General features: G+C 39.0%; 1 protein-coding gene across 1 annotated transcript; it reads right to left on the bottom strand.

Annotated features, from left to right (window-relative positions):
• Nucleotides 1-2,424: 2,424 nt before the first annotated feature.
• Nucleotides 2,425-12,141, bottom strand: ube2z (ubiquitin-conjugating enzyme E2Z). The gene is made up of 7 exons (XM_031749932.2): nt 11,256-12,141; nt 9,234-9,306; nt 8,518-8,705; nt 7,126-7,237; nt 6,932-7,044; nt 6,726-6,816; nt 2,425-6,257 (listed from the first exon to the last, which is right to left on the bottom strand). Exons 1-7 carry the CDS (start codon nt 11,705-11,707, stop codon nt 6,075-6,077), a joined length of 1,212 nt encoding a protein of 403 aa, XP_031605792.2. The 5' UTR covers nt 11,708-12,141; the 3' UTR covers nt 2,425-6,074.
• Nucleotides 12,142-13,705: the final 1,564 nt, after the last annotated feature.

The following is a 13,705-nucleotide window of genomic DNA, read 5'->3' as shown; positions in this document are numbered from 1 at the left end:
AGCTTACTAGGGTATATAGACTTAAGAGTTACTATATATAGTAATGGACTTCTATACATTTTACATCAGATTAAAACTTTGGGTGTAAGATTCAGATAATTATTTATTAAAAGCTACATATTTTAAATGAGAATAAGAAAGAAAAGTATGTCTTTGTGCCCCTTTTCCCTGTTCATTCCCTATCGGCCCCCTGGCTGCACTTTGCTAGATCCGCCCCTGCACAGTTACCAGCCGTCAGCTACGTGAAAAGGATCCTGGTGTAGAAAGTAATATTAAATAAATTCTAACAACAGCTTATCAAGCTTAAAGGTGCTGCTGTTGTTCCGCCGCTGGTTTCCTCTTTCTGGTGCAAAGTGGGCCAAAAACAAAGAAGAGAGACGGACTCGCGACAGAAAAGCCGATCAGCTGATCGTTAAGCAGTTTCACGATTGAAGTAGCGGCAGGAAGGTGAGGGAGAGAGAGAAGCAGTCGCTCCATATATCGGTTGTTAAGCTTAACACGGGAACGCTTTACAAACATTCAGAGATGAACTTACACACTTGCTTTACTTCTCTCTGGGATAACTTCCTCGGAGATGAAATGCTGGTTTGGTAGCGGCTACAAATACACACAGCCGCTCTATCACGTGAGCACACTGCTCCGACGTGCTACGGTTATGAGCCGAGTTACGCCGTGTTGCAAGTTTTGTGAGATGCTTTTTTTGATACTTAATGGATCGGATTACATTTTTTATTTTTCGCCGATATCCGATCCAGTAATTTAGGTCAGTATCGGACCGATACCGATACGTAATATCGGATCGGTCCATCTCTAGTTATTACAAGAAGTGTTTGTGAACTAAAAATCAAGAATGTGGGATACTGTTTGTCCGTGATTTGGAAAGCCCAGCGCATGCTCCCCACGCAGGGGAGACCTACTGTACCATGGCACTTGTGCAGGTGAAGCCAAAGGGAAGATATGCTTCACCATATTTTCCTGTCTTTGGCTTGGAAGGAAGTTGGTTTGGAAACATATTTGGCGATGCTTCATCTCCTGCTTTGCGTTTGTGTGGGAGCCCAGTCAAAAACCTGTCCACAGTGTCCAAGCGCTCTTTTTTTTTTTTTTTTTTCATACCGCGCCCCCCCTGCAATGGCTCTGCGCCCCACCTAGGGGGCGGGCCCCACACTTTGGGAACCTCTGCACTAAGGTTAATTTGGAGTTCCACAGGGTTCAGTGCTAGGACCATTTCTGTTTACATCATACATGCTTCCCTTTGGCAGTATCATCAGAAGGCAAAGCATACATTTTCCAAGCAATACAGATGATAACCAACTTCATCTATCCATGAAGCCAGATAACATACACTAATTAGTTACAGTGCAGGAAGAGTTGGAAGATCTGTAATTTTTTTTTGCTTTTAAATTCAGATCAACCTGAGCTTATTGTGCTCTGCCCAGAAAATCTTAGAAATATGGTATCTAACCAGATTCTTACTCTTGATGGCATTACCTTGGCCTCCAGTAACACTGTGAGGAACCTTCGAGTCATTTTTGACCAGGATATGTTGTTCAGTGCACATCTTACTTATTCATTGCACATATTACATATTACTTACTATTGACTGCAATGCAATATACATCCATTTATTGCACAAGAGAGTAACTATTAATATCCTTGCATCTGTCCACTGTCAGCAATTTCATTTTGCACAAAGTTTATGACCTATACAGCCAGAAACCAAGGGGTGATAAAAATGTTTGGCACCCATGTTTTCTACAGTCATTGCAAAAGACTTTAATCCTGGACCCTCAGATTCAACCTAATGTTCTCACATCTGAGCTACCCAAGACCTGAAAATCAGTTCATAGGTGTCCTTTGCTAAGGAAAGTCTTTAAAAAAGGCAGTTTCTGTGAGATTGCAAGATTTGATGCTCTAGCAGTTTCATTTGTATGAATTCATCACATCAATTTTTATATTGTAAATTGCCTTTTACAGGTCAAGAAATATTGCAAAGTGACTGGTAACACTATTTTATTCACATGAAACATCATCATACATGAATATTCTTTCCTGCACAGGACATCTATGGCTATGTGCAAAGAATAAGTTAAAAGAATCAAGTAAACACAGGTGTTTTCAGTGGATAGTTCTACCTTTGAATAAACTAAGCCATTATGGACATCCTTTACATTTACGAACTTCTGTGATTTGGTTCGCCTTGACAAAAAAGATGATGTTCATGGAGTCCAAACTCAAGTTATGAAAGAAAACAAGAAAAAACAACAACGAAAAACCCCAAAACAAAACATTAAGGCCTTAAAGATAAGGTAGCCTTTATTAGTCCCAGAGACAGGAAGTTCACATCTAACCACATTCATTAAAAAAATAAACCACATTTAGGGAACAACAACAACAACAACAAAAAAGACCAGTCATATGCATCAGGACTGAACAACACTTTATTCTATGCTTTTCCAACACTTCTGCACAATATCACCATGCTCAAGACCTGTTGTGAATCCAGGTATTTTTGAACGCTTTAAGCACAACACAAGCAAACAAGGATATAATCCCTGTTGCTCCTTTCAGGACGTGTTGAGTTGAACATTTTGGCAATCACAAAACTTTGCTACAAGCAGCTTCTCATAACCATTCGATAACAAAAAGGAATGCCCTATGTTAGAAATGCCATTATGGCAATCGAACAAGAGTCTGACACAAAGCTGAGGGCAGAAACTGACTCCATCAACACTGCAATTAAACACAGACTCTGTAGGACAATGGAAGGCAGAAGATAGTCAAAACACTATAATGTTTTAGTCTAGAGAGATGAATATGAGAGAATGACCGTATGATTTTTTTTCTCCTTGATGGTGAGACTCAATCATGAATGTCTGTTAGCTTAGCACAAAGACAGGAAACATGTAGCATAGCTCTGTCCCAATATCATATCGTATCCAGTATACTCAGAGCTATTAATGCCCAGATAAATCATGAATTAATTTTATTAAAGTTAGATATTCTTGTAATGGGTGAACTCAAAACACACAAGAATGGGCTTATTTTTTCTTCCTTATGATTACAAGCTAAATATCCTACCTAACCCTTCCATATGATGAAAATGCACAAATGCAGTCTTGTTTGGGGATTCCAATTACAACATTTTGGTTGCTCAGACAGTAAGATATAGTTGGGATTGCAACTGTGTCCACCTTTTAAAAGGTGGACACAGCCGCCCTGATGGTACCCACTGGTTTTGGACATAAGATTATTAAAGCATGCAAGATGGTTAGCAAGCTGCATCCATAACCTGTGCAAGTGCAATGCTTATTAGTACCAAATAAGATTTTAAAGAAAATACTAGAATTTCAAACACCCACTTCTCGGATGGCCTGTCCCACAAAGCAGGTGATATTATTTGTCAGATAAATTTCAAGCCCTAGAAGACAAACAAGGGAAAAGTCCAGTGACTAGCATTAGCAGAGGTGATGCCTCAGAGACAGCTACAGCTGCCTGTGTCAGGACACCCTTAACTTCATGCTTCTACAAAATCCAGCACTTTGCCACAGCTCCAAGTTGTGTTCATTAAAACCTGAAGGCTGCAGCTGTGACAAATAGTTCCACCTACATTTCATGTAGGTTTATATAGCAATTAAATTAAAAACATACAGTGTTTTCATTCCAGAAGTGCTGATAACCTTTTAGTCATTACTTCTCCACTAGAAGACAGCGTGACTTGCAACTTTTCTATTAAGCTAAGCTGCAGGCGGCTTAAGTGTAAGTGATTTTTAATTCTTGTGGATGTGTTGTGTTTGACACAATTAGCTGATTAATAGTGCACGTTCATGTATTACATGTGAATTTGACCCCAACATTGGATTTTAACTATAACATTACATTTTAACTGTTAGTTGCTGCCTCCACAGTCACACAAAATGGTCAGTATCATCGGGAGAAAGAAAAAAAAAAAAACTTGATTAAAGCAAATATTGCTTTATTGAACAATGGAAATGACTATCAAAGGAAAGGTTTTGGTAAGAATTTGAGCAATGAAATGAAACACAGCATCTTTGTAGCAATCATCTTGTTGCCATGTTCTGATGTAAAAGTACACATTTACCACAGCCAGGAAAACAATCTCAAAAGTTTACTCATGGGACAGCTTAAGAGCTTGTGAGCACAATGCACCTTCTCATCCAACTCAAATAACTTTCAAAAATCCCTTTTTTTTTTTTTTTTTTTTTTTTTTTCCAGTGCCATCAATTTATATGCAGCAGGCATAATGACAGTGGATATCACTATCATTCCTCTTCTTCAGAGCAGATCTTAAAGAGTTAAACTGAAGCTATTACAAGCTGCAGTCATTGAAGTGAAAAACACCTCGGTATCGTCAATGTCACAATAGTTTGTTTTCTTGCTAAGTTGTAATGTGGGTGTAAGTCCTGATACAAACATGGCCTACAGAAAAACACCAATAAACTGTTTACCAGGATGAAGGTGCTCATCTGAAGCATCCTTACATTGACCTAATGATGTCCTGAAATGAAGGCTTCCTCCCCACCATACACATTTCTTGCAGTCAAGCTAGATGAGCTGGATAAAGCATGCGGTCATGCAACATTTCTTTCAGTGCAAATATGAGTATTGCATAAAGACAGAAGGAAAAAATCTCAGCGTGTCAATTAAGGATTTTCCCCCTCTCTCTGTGCCCCTTTGTTTCCCCAAGAGAAAAACCTCTCATTGAGTTCAGAGCATAAGCAGCAACACCTGTCACTTTAGTACCTTGTGATTGTGTAACTCCAATGGTGCCGTGACTGTCATTTATTGGTGAAAAGCAGAAACCTGAAATAACAAATGAATATTAGTTCATTGCGAGGGCCACCTTTAAGGGTTGGATAATGGAGAAACAACTACCAAAGCATCAAAAAAGCCTGAGAAGAACAAACTGGTTGGGTTAATTCACTGTCCATACAAGAACAGAGTTTTGTATTCCTTCCATTAATTTCCCTGATATAAAGTGAATCTAGTGAAAGCGTGAGACAATTTGGTTTGAAAAATTGGTTAAAAACAAAAAACCCCAAACCCCAGCTAAGATTACAAATAATACATCATACATATTTTAAGTTATTGTTAGTTTGATGTCTGATTACAGCAAAGAAAACAACATAAAATGGCATAAAGGAAGATGTTAATGAAATTGAAATGTCTCCTTATCTAAGCACCATTTCAACAGGACAATTAGAGCTGAAAGCTAAACAGAACTTTTTGTAGAGGCTAATACACAAGAAATATTGTAGAAATCCAGAGCTGCTGAATATTTTTTTTTTTTTTTTTTTTGTAATTGTTGTGGCCTGGCTGAAGAAACAATTGATGGCAAATCTGGAAGAGGTCTGGCATGGCTTTACACTTAGAGGAGACAAGGCACTGACTCACAAATCCACTGCAGTCACTTTCTCCATCTTCCGCGTTACACAGGATAACTTTGCCTTCCCTCTTGAAATCAAAGACGGGGAGCACCTTTTTTGATCTTACCATGCTTCAACCAAATCAGGCCAATCATCCTGACATTCCCAGGATAAGGTCCCTTGATTTTGCTTAAACCAGCTCCAAGCTTCAGGCCTCCTCTTCACAGGTCCCTAACAGACAGTATTTCATTGGCGTGGAAAAGATAGAAAACATGTTTGTGCTTGTGGATCAAAGTAGAACATCATAGAAAGTTCAAGCCATTACTATAACCTTTTCTTTTCACAAGTATCCAGAATGTCAAAGTCAAATTGAGCTTTAAGAGTTGCAGATCAAAATGGTAACCGGCTAGCTACAAGTAGCACAAATCCAAAGCTGCAGGTCAAGTTTTCCAGCACTTGGCTTGCAGATGGGCGTCATTTTTTTTTTTTTTTTTTTCAGCAGAAAGGAACCACCTCTTCTTTAGTTTTCTGTATTATTTATACAATAGATACTCGATTCCAATCGTATTCCCAAGAAAGACTCACGTCGTCTTCTGTGATGTTGCTCCGATGCAGCAAAACAAACAAAGAAACACAAAACAGTTCTCTTGTCTTTAGTTTTGGGCTATAAGTCTAGCACTGTCCAAGAAGTCAGGGCTGTGAGCTGCCCTGACTGTCGGGGTCTGTCCCTGAGGAGCTGGTGTCTGAGTCCGAGTCGTTGTCATTGTGGTTGTCCTCTGCCAGGTTTTTCTCTCGCAGTCTTCTGTGGGTTGCGCCGAGACGAGCCAACAAGCCCTGGTAGTCAAAACGGCCACGCTTCTCCCCAAATGGGTCCTGGAATAAGGCAACATCATGTTAGAAAGAAGAAAAGATTGCCATTTATAATCTTTACTTTGTATATCCTCAACAAATAAACTGTAGTTGTAATTTTTCTTAATCCATCCATGCATGGAACCAATTTTGCTGTATTAATTTCCTGTTTTTACTTATTCCCTATTAATATCATTGAAATTCTACCTCCAGAGAAAAAGCTTTGCAACTCTTATACTGGGAGTAGCAACTGGCCCATATTACTTGACTTCTCTTCAAAAACTGTACATTGTGTAAATAAGAAAAAACATATTTTAAGATGGCCTGAAGTGTCTGAAGACAAAAAGAAATGAATTAACAATCTAAATCCTGGCTCACACAGTGCTGTCACAAAGTCATGTTATATTGCATTATTGACATTAAGAACGATTTTATACTGAAAGCACTGTCTGATAAGACAAAAATAATCCAACAGAAAAAATAAATACTCACCTGCATGTTCTGCCCCTGCAGATGCAATCTCTCTTTGCAAACACCCTCGTAGAAATCATAGTATTCAAGGAAGGACTTCTCCATCACACTCCTAAAAATAAACACATTCACACACTTGATACATTTAGTTAACAGGTAGAAAACAAAGATGGAATGCAAATGACAAAGGAAAATAAAAAGAAGAAAAATAAAAATAAGGATCTCACAACAAAGCTTCAGGACAAAGAACTTTTCCCTCCAGCATGTCACACACAGCCACTCTCATGGTTTCATGGCGGATGCACTCGTTGTAATTTTTACTGTCCCCTGGGTGACGCTCCTGTGAAACAGAATGACAAGGTGTGACGGATTGGTGGCGACATAAAACTTTCATATATCTATATCTCTTTGTTGACTGTACCTGTTCAAAGCCAGGTTCATTGTGATAGGGGTTCTCCGTCATCAGAGACTGGATTGAGATGAGCACAGACGAGATACTCTGAGCTGGACTCCATGCCGGCCCTGTCCATGTCCTACAAGCAAAGGTCACAGAACCAGTTTGTTGCTTTCTTACAATGGGTTCTTGCATAATTTAAAAAAAAGAATCAAAATCATTGAGGTAAAATTACTTATTTTAATATCTAAAAATTGAGAATCATGAACAAAGTTGTAAATTTTTGATAATATATATATTTACAAACAAACCATGACCACTGGGTGGTTTGACCGTGGACATCTGACTAGTTTTAAATTAATAAAATGTATTCCTCACTGTGAGGAAGTGATCGGCAATCTATTTCTTTTTATTATTAATGTGTAAAGGTCAGTGCTTGCCAAAAATTGTAAAATGAAATGCAAATCCACACTAACCAATACATTGTACAATTAAAGAGTACTAAAAATGTTTTAAATAATCTTATTCATCCAATTTATTTATGCAAGTCTCATTTAGATTTAAAGTCATAGGCGCTACATACTGCTATCAGTTAGAGTCACAGTAGTTTTCTTTTTCTCCTTTTTTACTCAACATATCAACTGCCAAAGAGTTGGAATGAAAAATATTTAAATCAAGTTCAGGACAGATGTGATGTTACATTAAGTAGAATAAAAGCTTATCTAGTAGTGATGAACCAAACTATTGATCTTCTAGGTTCTGTCGTATATCAAGTGTCTCTAGTGAACATAATTAGAGTGAAAGTGCATGACCAATAGTGGGAGAGAGAAATATCATTTTTCTTTGTAGGATCTTTTAAGTTTTCAGTCACAATCTAAAAGAAAGAGAAAAAGTCCGTCTAATGGCTCAGTCCAAGGTTTTGTACACTGTCACAAACAGACAATATCCAGCTTTTTGTCTCAGTGTCTGACCAATAATATTGGACTAGCGCTCCCTAATGTACGAGTATTCGACAGACAACAATCCCTACAAATAAGTATTTTAAGTGTTTTTCCTTTTCTTTTTAGATTTTGGGTTGCTAGTTAGACAAAACAAGGCATTCTGAGATATTACTTTGATCATCGAGTTTTAACTATTTACACTAATTAGAGGGTTTGCTAGTTTACTCACTGATCACTAGCTGGTCTAAAATTAACCTCTGCATTGGGCAATTATTTTGTTTGGGCATCTTTGTTTATTGTATCCCATGTAGAGTGCAAATTGAATATGCTGACCCAGATTTTTTTTTTTTTTTTTTTTTTTTTTTTTTTTTTTTAAATAGCCTGCTTATGGCCCAGCTGATGAACAGAAAACTATGCAGTGAACATGGTGATTCTTCATGAATTCCCTTGGAGACTACAGTTAGAAACCCTGACTCACCCCAGGATGCTGAGGCATACTTTGCCATTGCGGTAGAAGTTGGGATTAAAGCGGACAGTGTTGTGCCCAGTGGTGATGAGCTTGACCCGTGGTGGATGAATTGGGTAGTCAGGGGGACAGCGGAACAGGAAGAGGAAGAAGCCACCCTCATATGGCGTGTCAAATGGCCCTGTGATCAGGGCATGGATCTGAAGTCATGAGGCAGAGGAGTGGGATTAAAGGATGAGAGAAAGACAGGATGGGGATTGATAAGAAGGTCTAAAATGATGTCTATAGGCAGAGAGGAATGCTAGGGAAGAACAGACCAATTAGCAAAGAAATTTAATCTAGAAAACAACTGACTCGCGCTGAGTCATTATCAATTTTTTTGACTCGGATCTAAAGGTTTTTCTCCATTAGTTAATGGTTGCTGTCAGCACCGGTACAACTCTAGTTGAATGGAAAACACTGAGGTAGTCACAGTTTAAAGGACTCTTCACTTCTCTGTTTTGCACTTTTTACAGCTATACCACTTTTTTCAATTCAGTTTTATTTATATAGCGCCAATTCACAACAACAGTCACCTCAATGCGCTTTCAGTACTCCAGAGGAAGTCCAGTGCTGATCCTGATTTGCATCAAGCCCAGGAATAAGAAGCCTACTGAAATCTGATTGGCTATCAAGTTAACATGTTAATGATGTCAAAGGATGGTAAATCTCTGCACTTTGCCTTTTACCTTGGTCATGTCCTGAGGATCAGGGACCACGAACATCCCTGGTGGAGGTTCCTTGTAGATGGACATAATATCCCTACAGACAAAATAAACAGATGAGGTTTGTGAAACACTGAAAAATGGAGAGAGAACCCACAAAGAAATATGCCCCTAAACATTCCAGCAATCCACTAGTAAAACAGTATGCCCTGGAGGTGAATGATCTTAATATTTTCAGAAATCTATTATAAAAAGTACATTTAAGTACAGTACTGGGCCCTAAAGTTGCTCTAATGTGAAGTTTTCTAGCATACTAACGCAGTCATTAAAAAAAAAAAAACTACCATAGTCAAGTTGGCAATTACATGCAGTGTGTTTCTGATAATACAGCAATTAACAGCGATAAACTGCATCTGTGTTCAGCAACCCTGCTGTTCTTTAGGAATGAAACCAAAATACAACCAGCTGAGTCGAGTCCTCTCGACTTGTGACAAAGACTCATTCAAACTGATACCAACATGTTAACAATCTGTTTGCTTTAATACATTAGACGGGAATTATTTACCAGAGTTGCAATGATGCTAGAACTTCCAGGAAAAGACTCGAAGGCAACAAGAATGTTCAAGCTATCAAGCTGCATAAACAGGTAAATTAAGTGAAATTGTACATTTCATTAATTTGGGTCAAGCGATTCCTTAATAACTTTATTTTTGTTTATTAAGCAACAAATTAATGAAATGTTAAAAATCAAAGAAGTGTGTTCATGTATGTGTAGGTCAAACTAAAGCAACATCTTTAAACATAGGCTGAGTGCGCTACTGTCTAAAATACTGCTCAAAGGGTATCTCTCAGTTTTCTGGATTTGTTTACCGTAAGACTGGTAATCTCAATAAGCCGTCTCAAAAATCAGGTTATCAATTTGCAGAGTTAAGCCTGCATGTTTGTGTAAACCAGGTGGTGTTGGCAACATTTTACCAATCTAAAACAGGAATTTCAAAGGCAATGTTACTCTTTTTCCACAGAAAACGATCCCTATAAATGCCAACAATTCAATCAGCAATATTATTAGATGATGATAAAATTGTGATTAAAAATCTATAAAAAGCATAAAACTTATAACAGCAAAATGCAACAACTGCAAAGAAGACATGCAGTTAATGCTGCAGAAAATTATTAATCTGGTTATTTAGCACACAAAGCCCTATAAATAATTAACTGGAATTTAAATGTTTATTTATCACTGAGTGCACTCTCAGTGCTGGTGTTTATTTCTAAGGTGATGGCTACACGTTAGAGCTCTGAAACTTTGAACTGGTCCCACTAATCCAGGCTTAGTTAAACATATCTCACTCAAAACATGTCACAAATAAAAGACTCAGTGAAAACGTGATGCTTCCAGAAAGTTTTAGTTTTTATTCTTTCAGCTACAGACTCAGTGGTGTTGAAGGGTTTGAAGCAGTACAGTGTAAGTGTCCTGTTTTAAGATCATTAATCCTTCTAGAACAATAAAATTGCTGTAAAATTGTCTGCTTCTAACATTAAAAAATACAAATAAAATAAAACCATGGAATAAAGCTGTATCTAAGAATCTATATTTATTACTGATGTGAAAGCCAAAGACGCATAATAGCAAAGACGCTATTAAAACAAAACAACAACAACTTCAGACCCTCTGTGGGACCTTCTAGGAATGGTGAATTTTCTGGATAACCGATTCGTCAGAAGGCAACGATTTCACACCTGTTGGTCTCTGATCTCGAACTTGACCTGCTCTGGGGGAGGTTAAGTTACCATGGCGACAAATCCTGGTACGAAGTTAACCCGAAAACAGATAGTGAACAGAAAAGTAACCCTGTGGTTACCTGGTTCCGACGAAATCTCGCTTCTTATTACAGACCTCTAGTTTCCCAAATGTCCCCGTCAAATGTGACGTTTTAGATGCTGTTAAAAACTTTACGGAAAGATTTCACTTTCGATTGCAGGTCTAGATTACGTAAATATTCCCACCTGCGTCAGATTTTTGTGTGATATGTTTCCTAGAATTACCTCTTTATCCTCAGGATGCACTGCTGGGAAGCTTTTTCGTTGTCCCAGTCCGTGCTGAGAGTTGGGTCCCAGGAAGTGGCATTGATTTGAGAGAGGAGGCCCGCTCCTGCCGCCCCTAGCCCAACACCGGGGAGAGGCGAGGAGGCATGCAATGTGGGAGACACGGCCACGACGGGTGGTGAAGAGCCGGGAGTCAATGTGTTCCCAAAACTGACCGGGGTAGCAGTGACAGCGGACATAGGGGCCACCACAGCTGTTAGGCCACTCTGCGCGGTGGCGGCAAGAGGCGGAGAGGCCGGGTTGGAGCTGGAGTGCACACCGCCAGTTGCCGACATTCCCACCGGCAGAGAGTTAGACAAAATCGGAAGCTGTGAGGCTCCGCTCCCCTGTCCCGTAGTAACGTCTAAGCCTAGGGCACTGCTGCTGGACTCATCTCCAAAGCTGTCCGCCATGGCCCACAAGCTAGCAAGCTACAGTAAACCCGTTGGTGTTGAGTAATTTATATTTTTCTCCTGCGCAGCATTGACAATAGAGTTTAAAGATAACCTGCTTCCTTTGGTGCCCAACGCGGATCAGACAGCAAAGAAACCGGGCAGAGGCGAGGCCAGAAAGCGAGGCAATTCTTCCCAAGACATAACGAATATTTATCGTTAGCTTGACTGTCTTTACCCCCAGGCCTCCAAAAAAAACTGCTCGGTCTTCAGCAAAATTGCAACGTCACAGTGTTACCGTTACCACTGCCCTCTGGATACTGGTTTAAACCATTAAATCCTCAGAACATTTGGTTTATTACCAACCACATCCCTACCAGTCTTTTACCATCGCAACTTTAGGAGCTTGTATTTGTCACCAGTTAAGAACACGGAAATAATAAAGCCACGGCACATCCGGGCAAAAATTTTCAAAGTAAAATTCCTGAAAATTAAAAAACAAAACAAAAACAAAAACCAAAAAAACCCCAACCCACCATCCAGCGCCGTAGCTCCGCAAACGCACATAACGCACACTGCGTAGGGCACCAAATGGCCGGTAGGGCACCAAAAAAATCAGGGTCGTAAAAAAAAAAAAAAGTAAACCATATTAATACTATAAATATCATATGCATTAATATGGTTAAACAATACAAAAGCAACATAAAACAATTTTCCCGAGAAAAGGGGTGAATCTGCTTTGTGCCCTGTCTCCAGTCTCCTCCTGGTGCCCCCCCCACTCCCAGTGGTCTGTTCTATAATGCCTCAATTCGGTATTGGTAAACACCTGTTTGAACATGGCCTCGAAACGGCAACAGGAGTCGGGAGCGGAGAAAAGAAAGAAGAAGAGGAAGCGTGATGAAACTCAGGCGTCGCTTGCCGGTAAGGCAATGTTTAAATAATAACAATAAGAAAAAGTTCATTATTGTAGCCCTTGCTTGCACGCTCATGTCCGTCAACTCTGTGATAGCTCCTGTTAGCAGTGTTCATACTGTGTTAACAAATGTTGCAAATGATTGATGTTGGGTAGTTTGTTTACGTTGTGGATATGAATATAGAATGGACTACTAAAAGCAACTCATCATGGTCACTCAATTGACGGTTTTCAGATAACGTTAGCAATCGTGAGACTAGCATTTCCCTCCTCAGGTTGCTAGCTGGCTAACGTCATGCATGCTACTGATTAACCTTAACTTTGGGATAGGTCAGTGATGCAGTCAAGTATTATTATCAGATTAGACAAGATTACTTTGTATGTTGCTGCATTTCAGGATATCTATAAAGACGCATATCTTATTTATGCGGCATAAATAAGATATAGGTTTCATATTACAGTGTAATATGAAACCTATATCTTCAGTAATATAGATTTCTACTTGCACATTTATATCAAATTATGTACAGCATGTTTATATTGCCATTTGCCATTATGAAAATCTATACATGTAAAATATAGTTAGTAATTTTTAAATGTACCAGTGACTTACTTAATTTATTAGTCTTATAATGCAATTTTTCGTAGGCCTACTGTAGATTCAAAATTGTATTTCTGTAAAATCCCTGAATATTTTCTCTTGTATGCAGGGTCAATGCTTAAATATGTTCAAGGAGGATCTCAAGGACAGGATGAACCATCCAGTAGTAGTGCCATCCCTGGACATCAACCACCAGCCATTGTAGACCCTGCAACAATCCCTAGCCAAGAAGAACAAGAACCATCAACCACCAGTTCAGGTACAGTTCCATACACAAGTACCACTGAGAGTCCTGTCACTGAGAGACTATCAGAAAGTGACACTGTGGAGACATGTGTGCCCCTTCAACCGATCCTGCTCTTTGGCCAGCTCACATTGTAGATGCTGATCGTGTTGAAATTGTGCGGAGAGGTCCTTTTAATGTCAGCTCTGATTTTAATTTTCCAAAGGGGCCTGAGTATTTATTTGTAACAGTATTTTTAACCTCCTTTAACCTTATTTATTT

Source organism: Oreochromis aureus, linkage group 3 (genome assembly GCF_013358895.1).
Source record: "Oreochromis aureus strain Israel breed Guangdong linkage group 3, ZZ_aureus, whole genome shotgun sequence".
Classification (NCBI taxonomy): Eukaryota; Metazoa; Chordata; class Actinopteri; order Cichliformes; family Cichlidae; genus Oreochromis; species Oreochromis aureus.
This window is presented reverse-complemented; position numbering and strand designations above follow the sequence as displayed.

Coding starts and splice junctions, on each gene's coding strand:
- ube2z (XM_031749932.2), bottom strand. CDS start 11,707: ATGGCGGACAGCTTTGGAGATGAGTCCAGCAGCAGTGCCCTAGGCTTA. Junction 9,307..11,255: donor TGCATCCTGAGGATAAAGAG/GTAATTCTAGGA, acceptor TTTTGTCTGTAG/GGATATTATGTCCATCTACA. Junction 6,817..6,931: donor CTTTGTCCTGAAGCTTTGTT/GTGAGATCCTTA, acceptor GTTTATTTTTAG/GAGTGTGATGGAGAAGTCCT.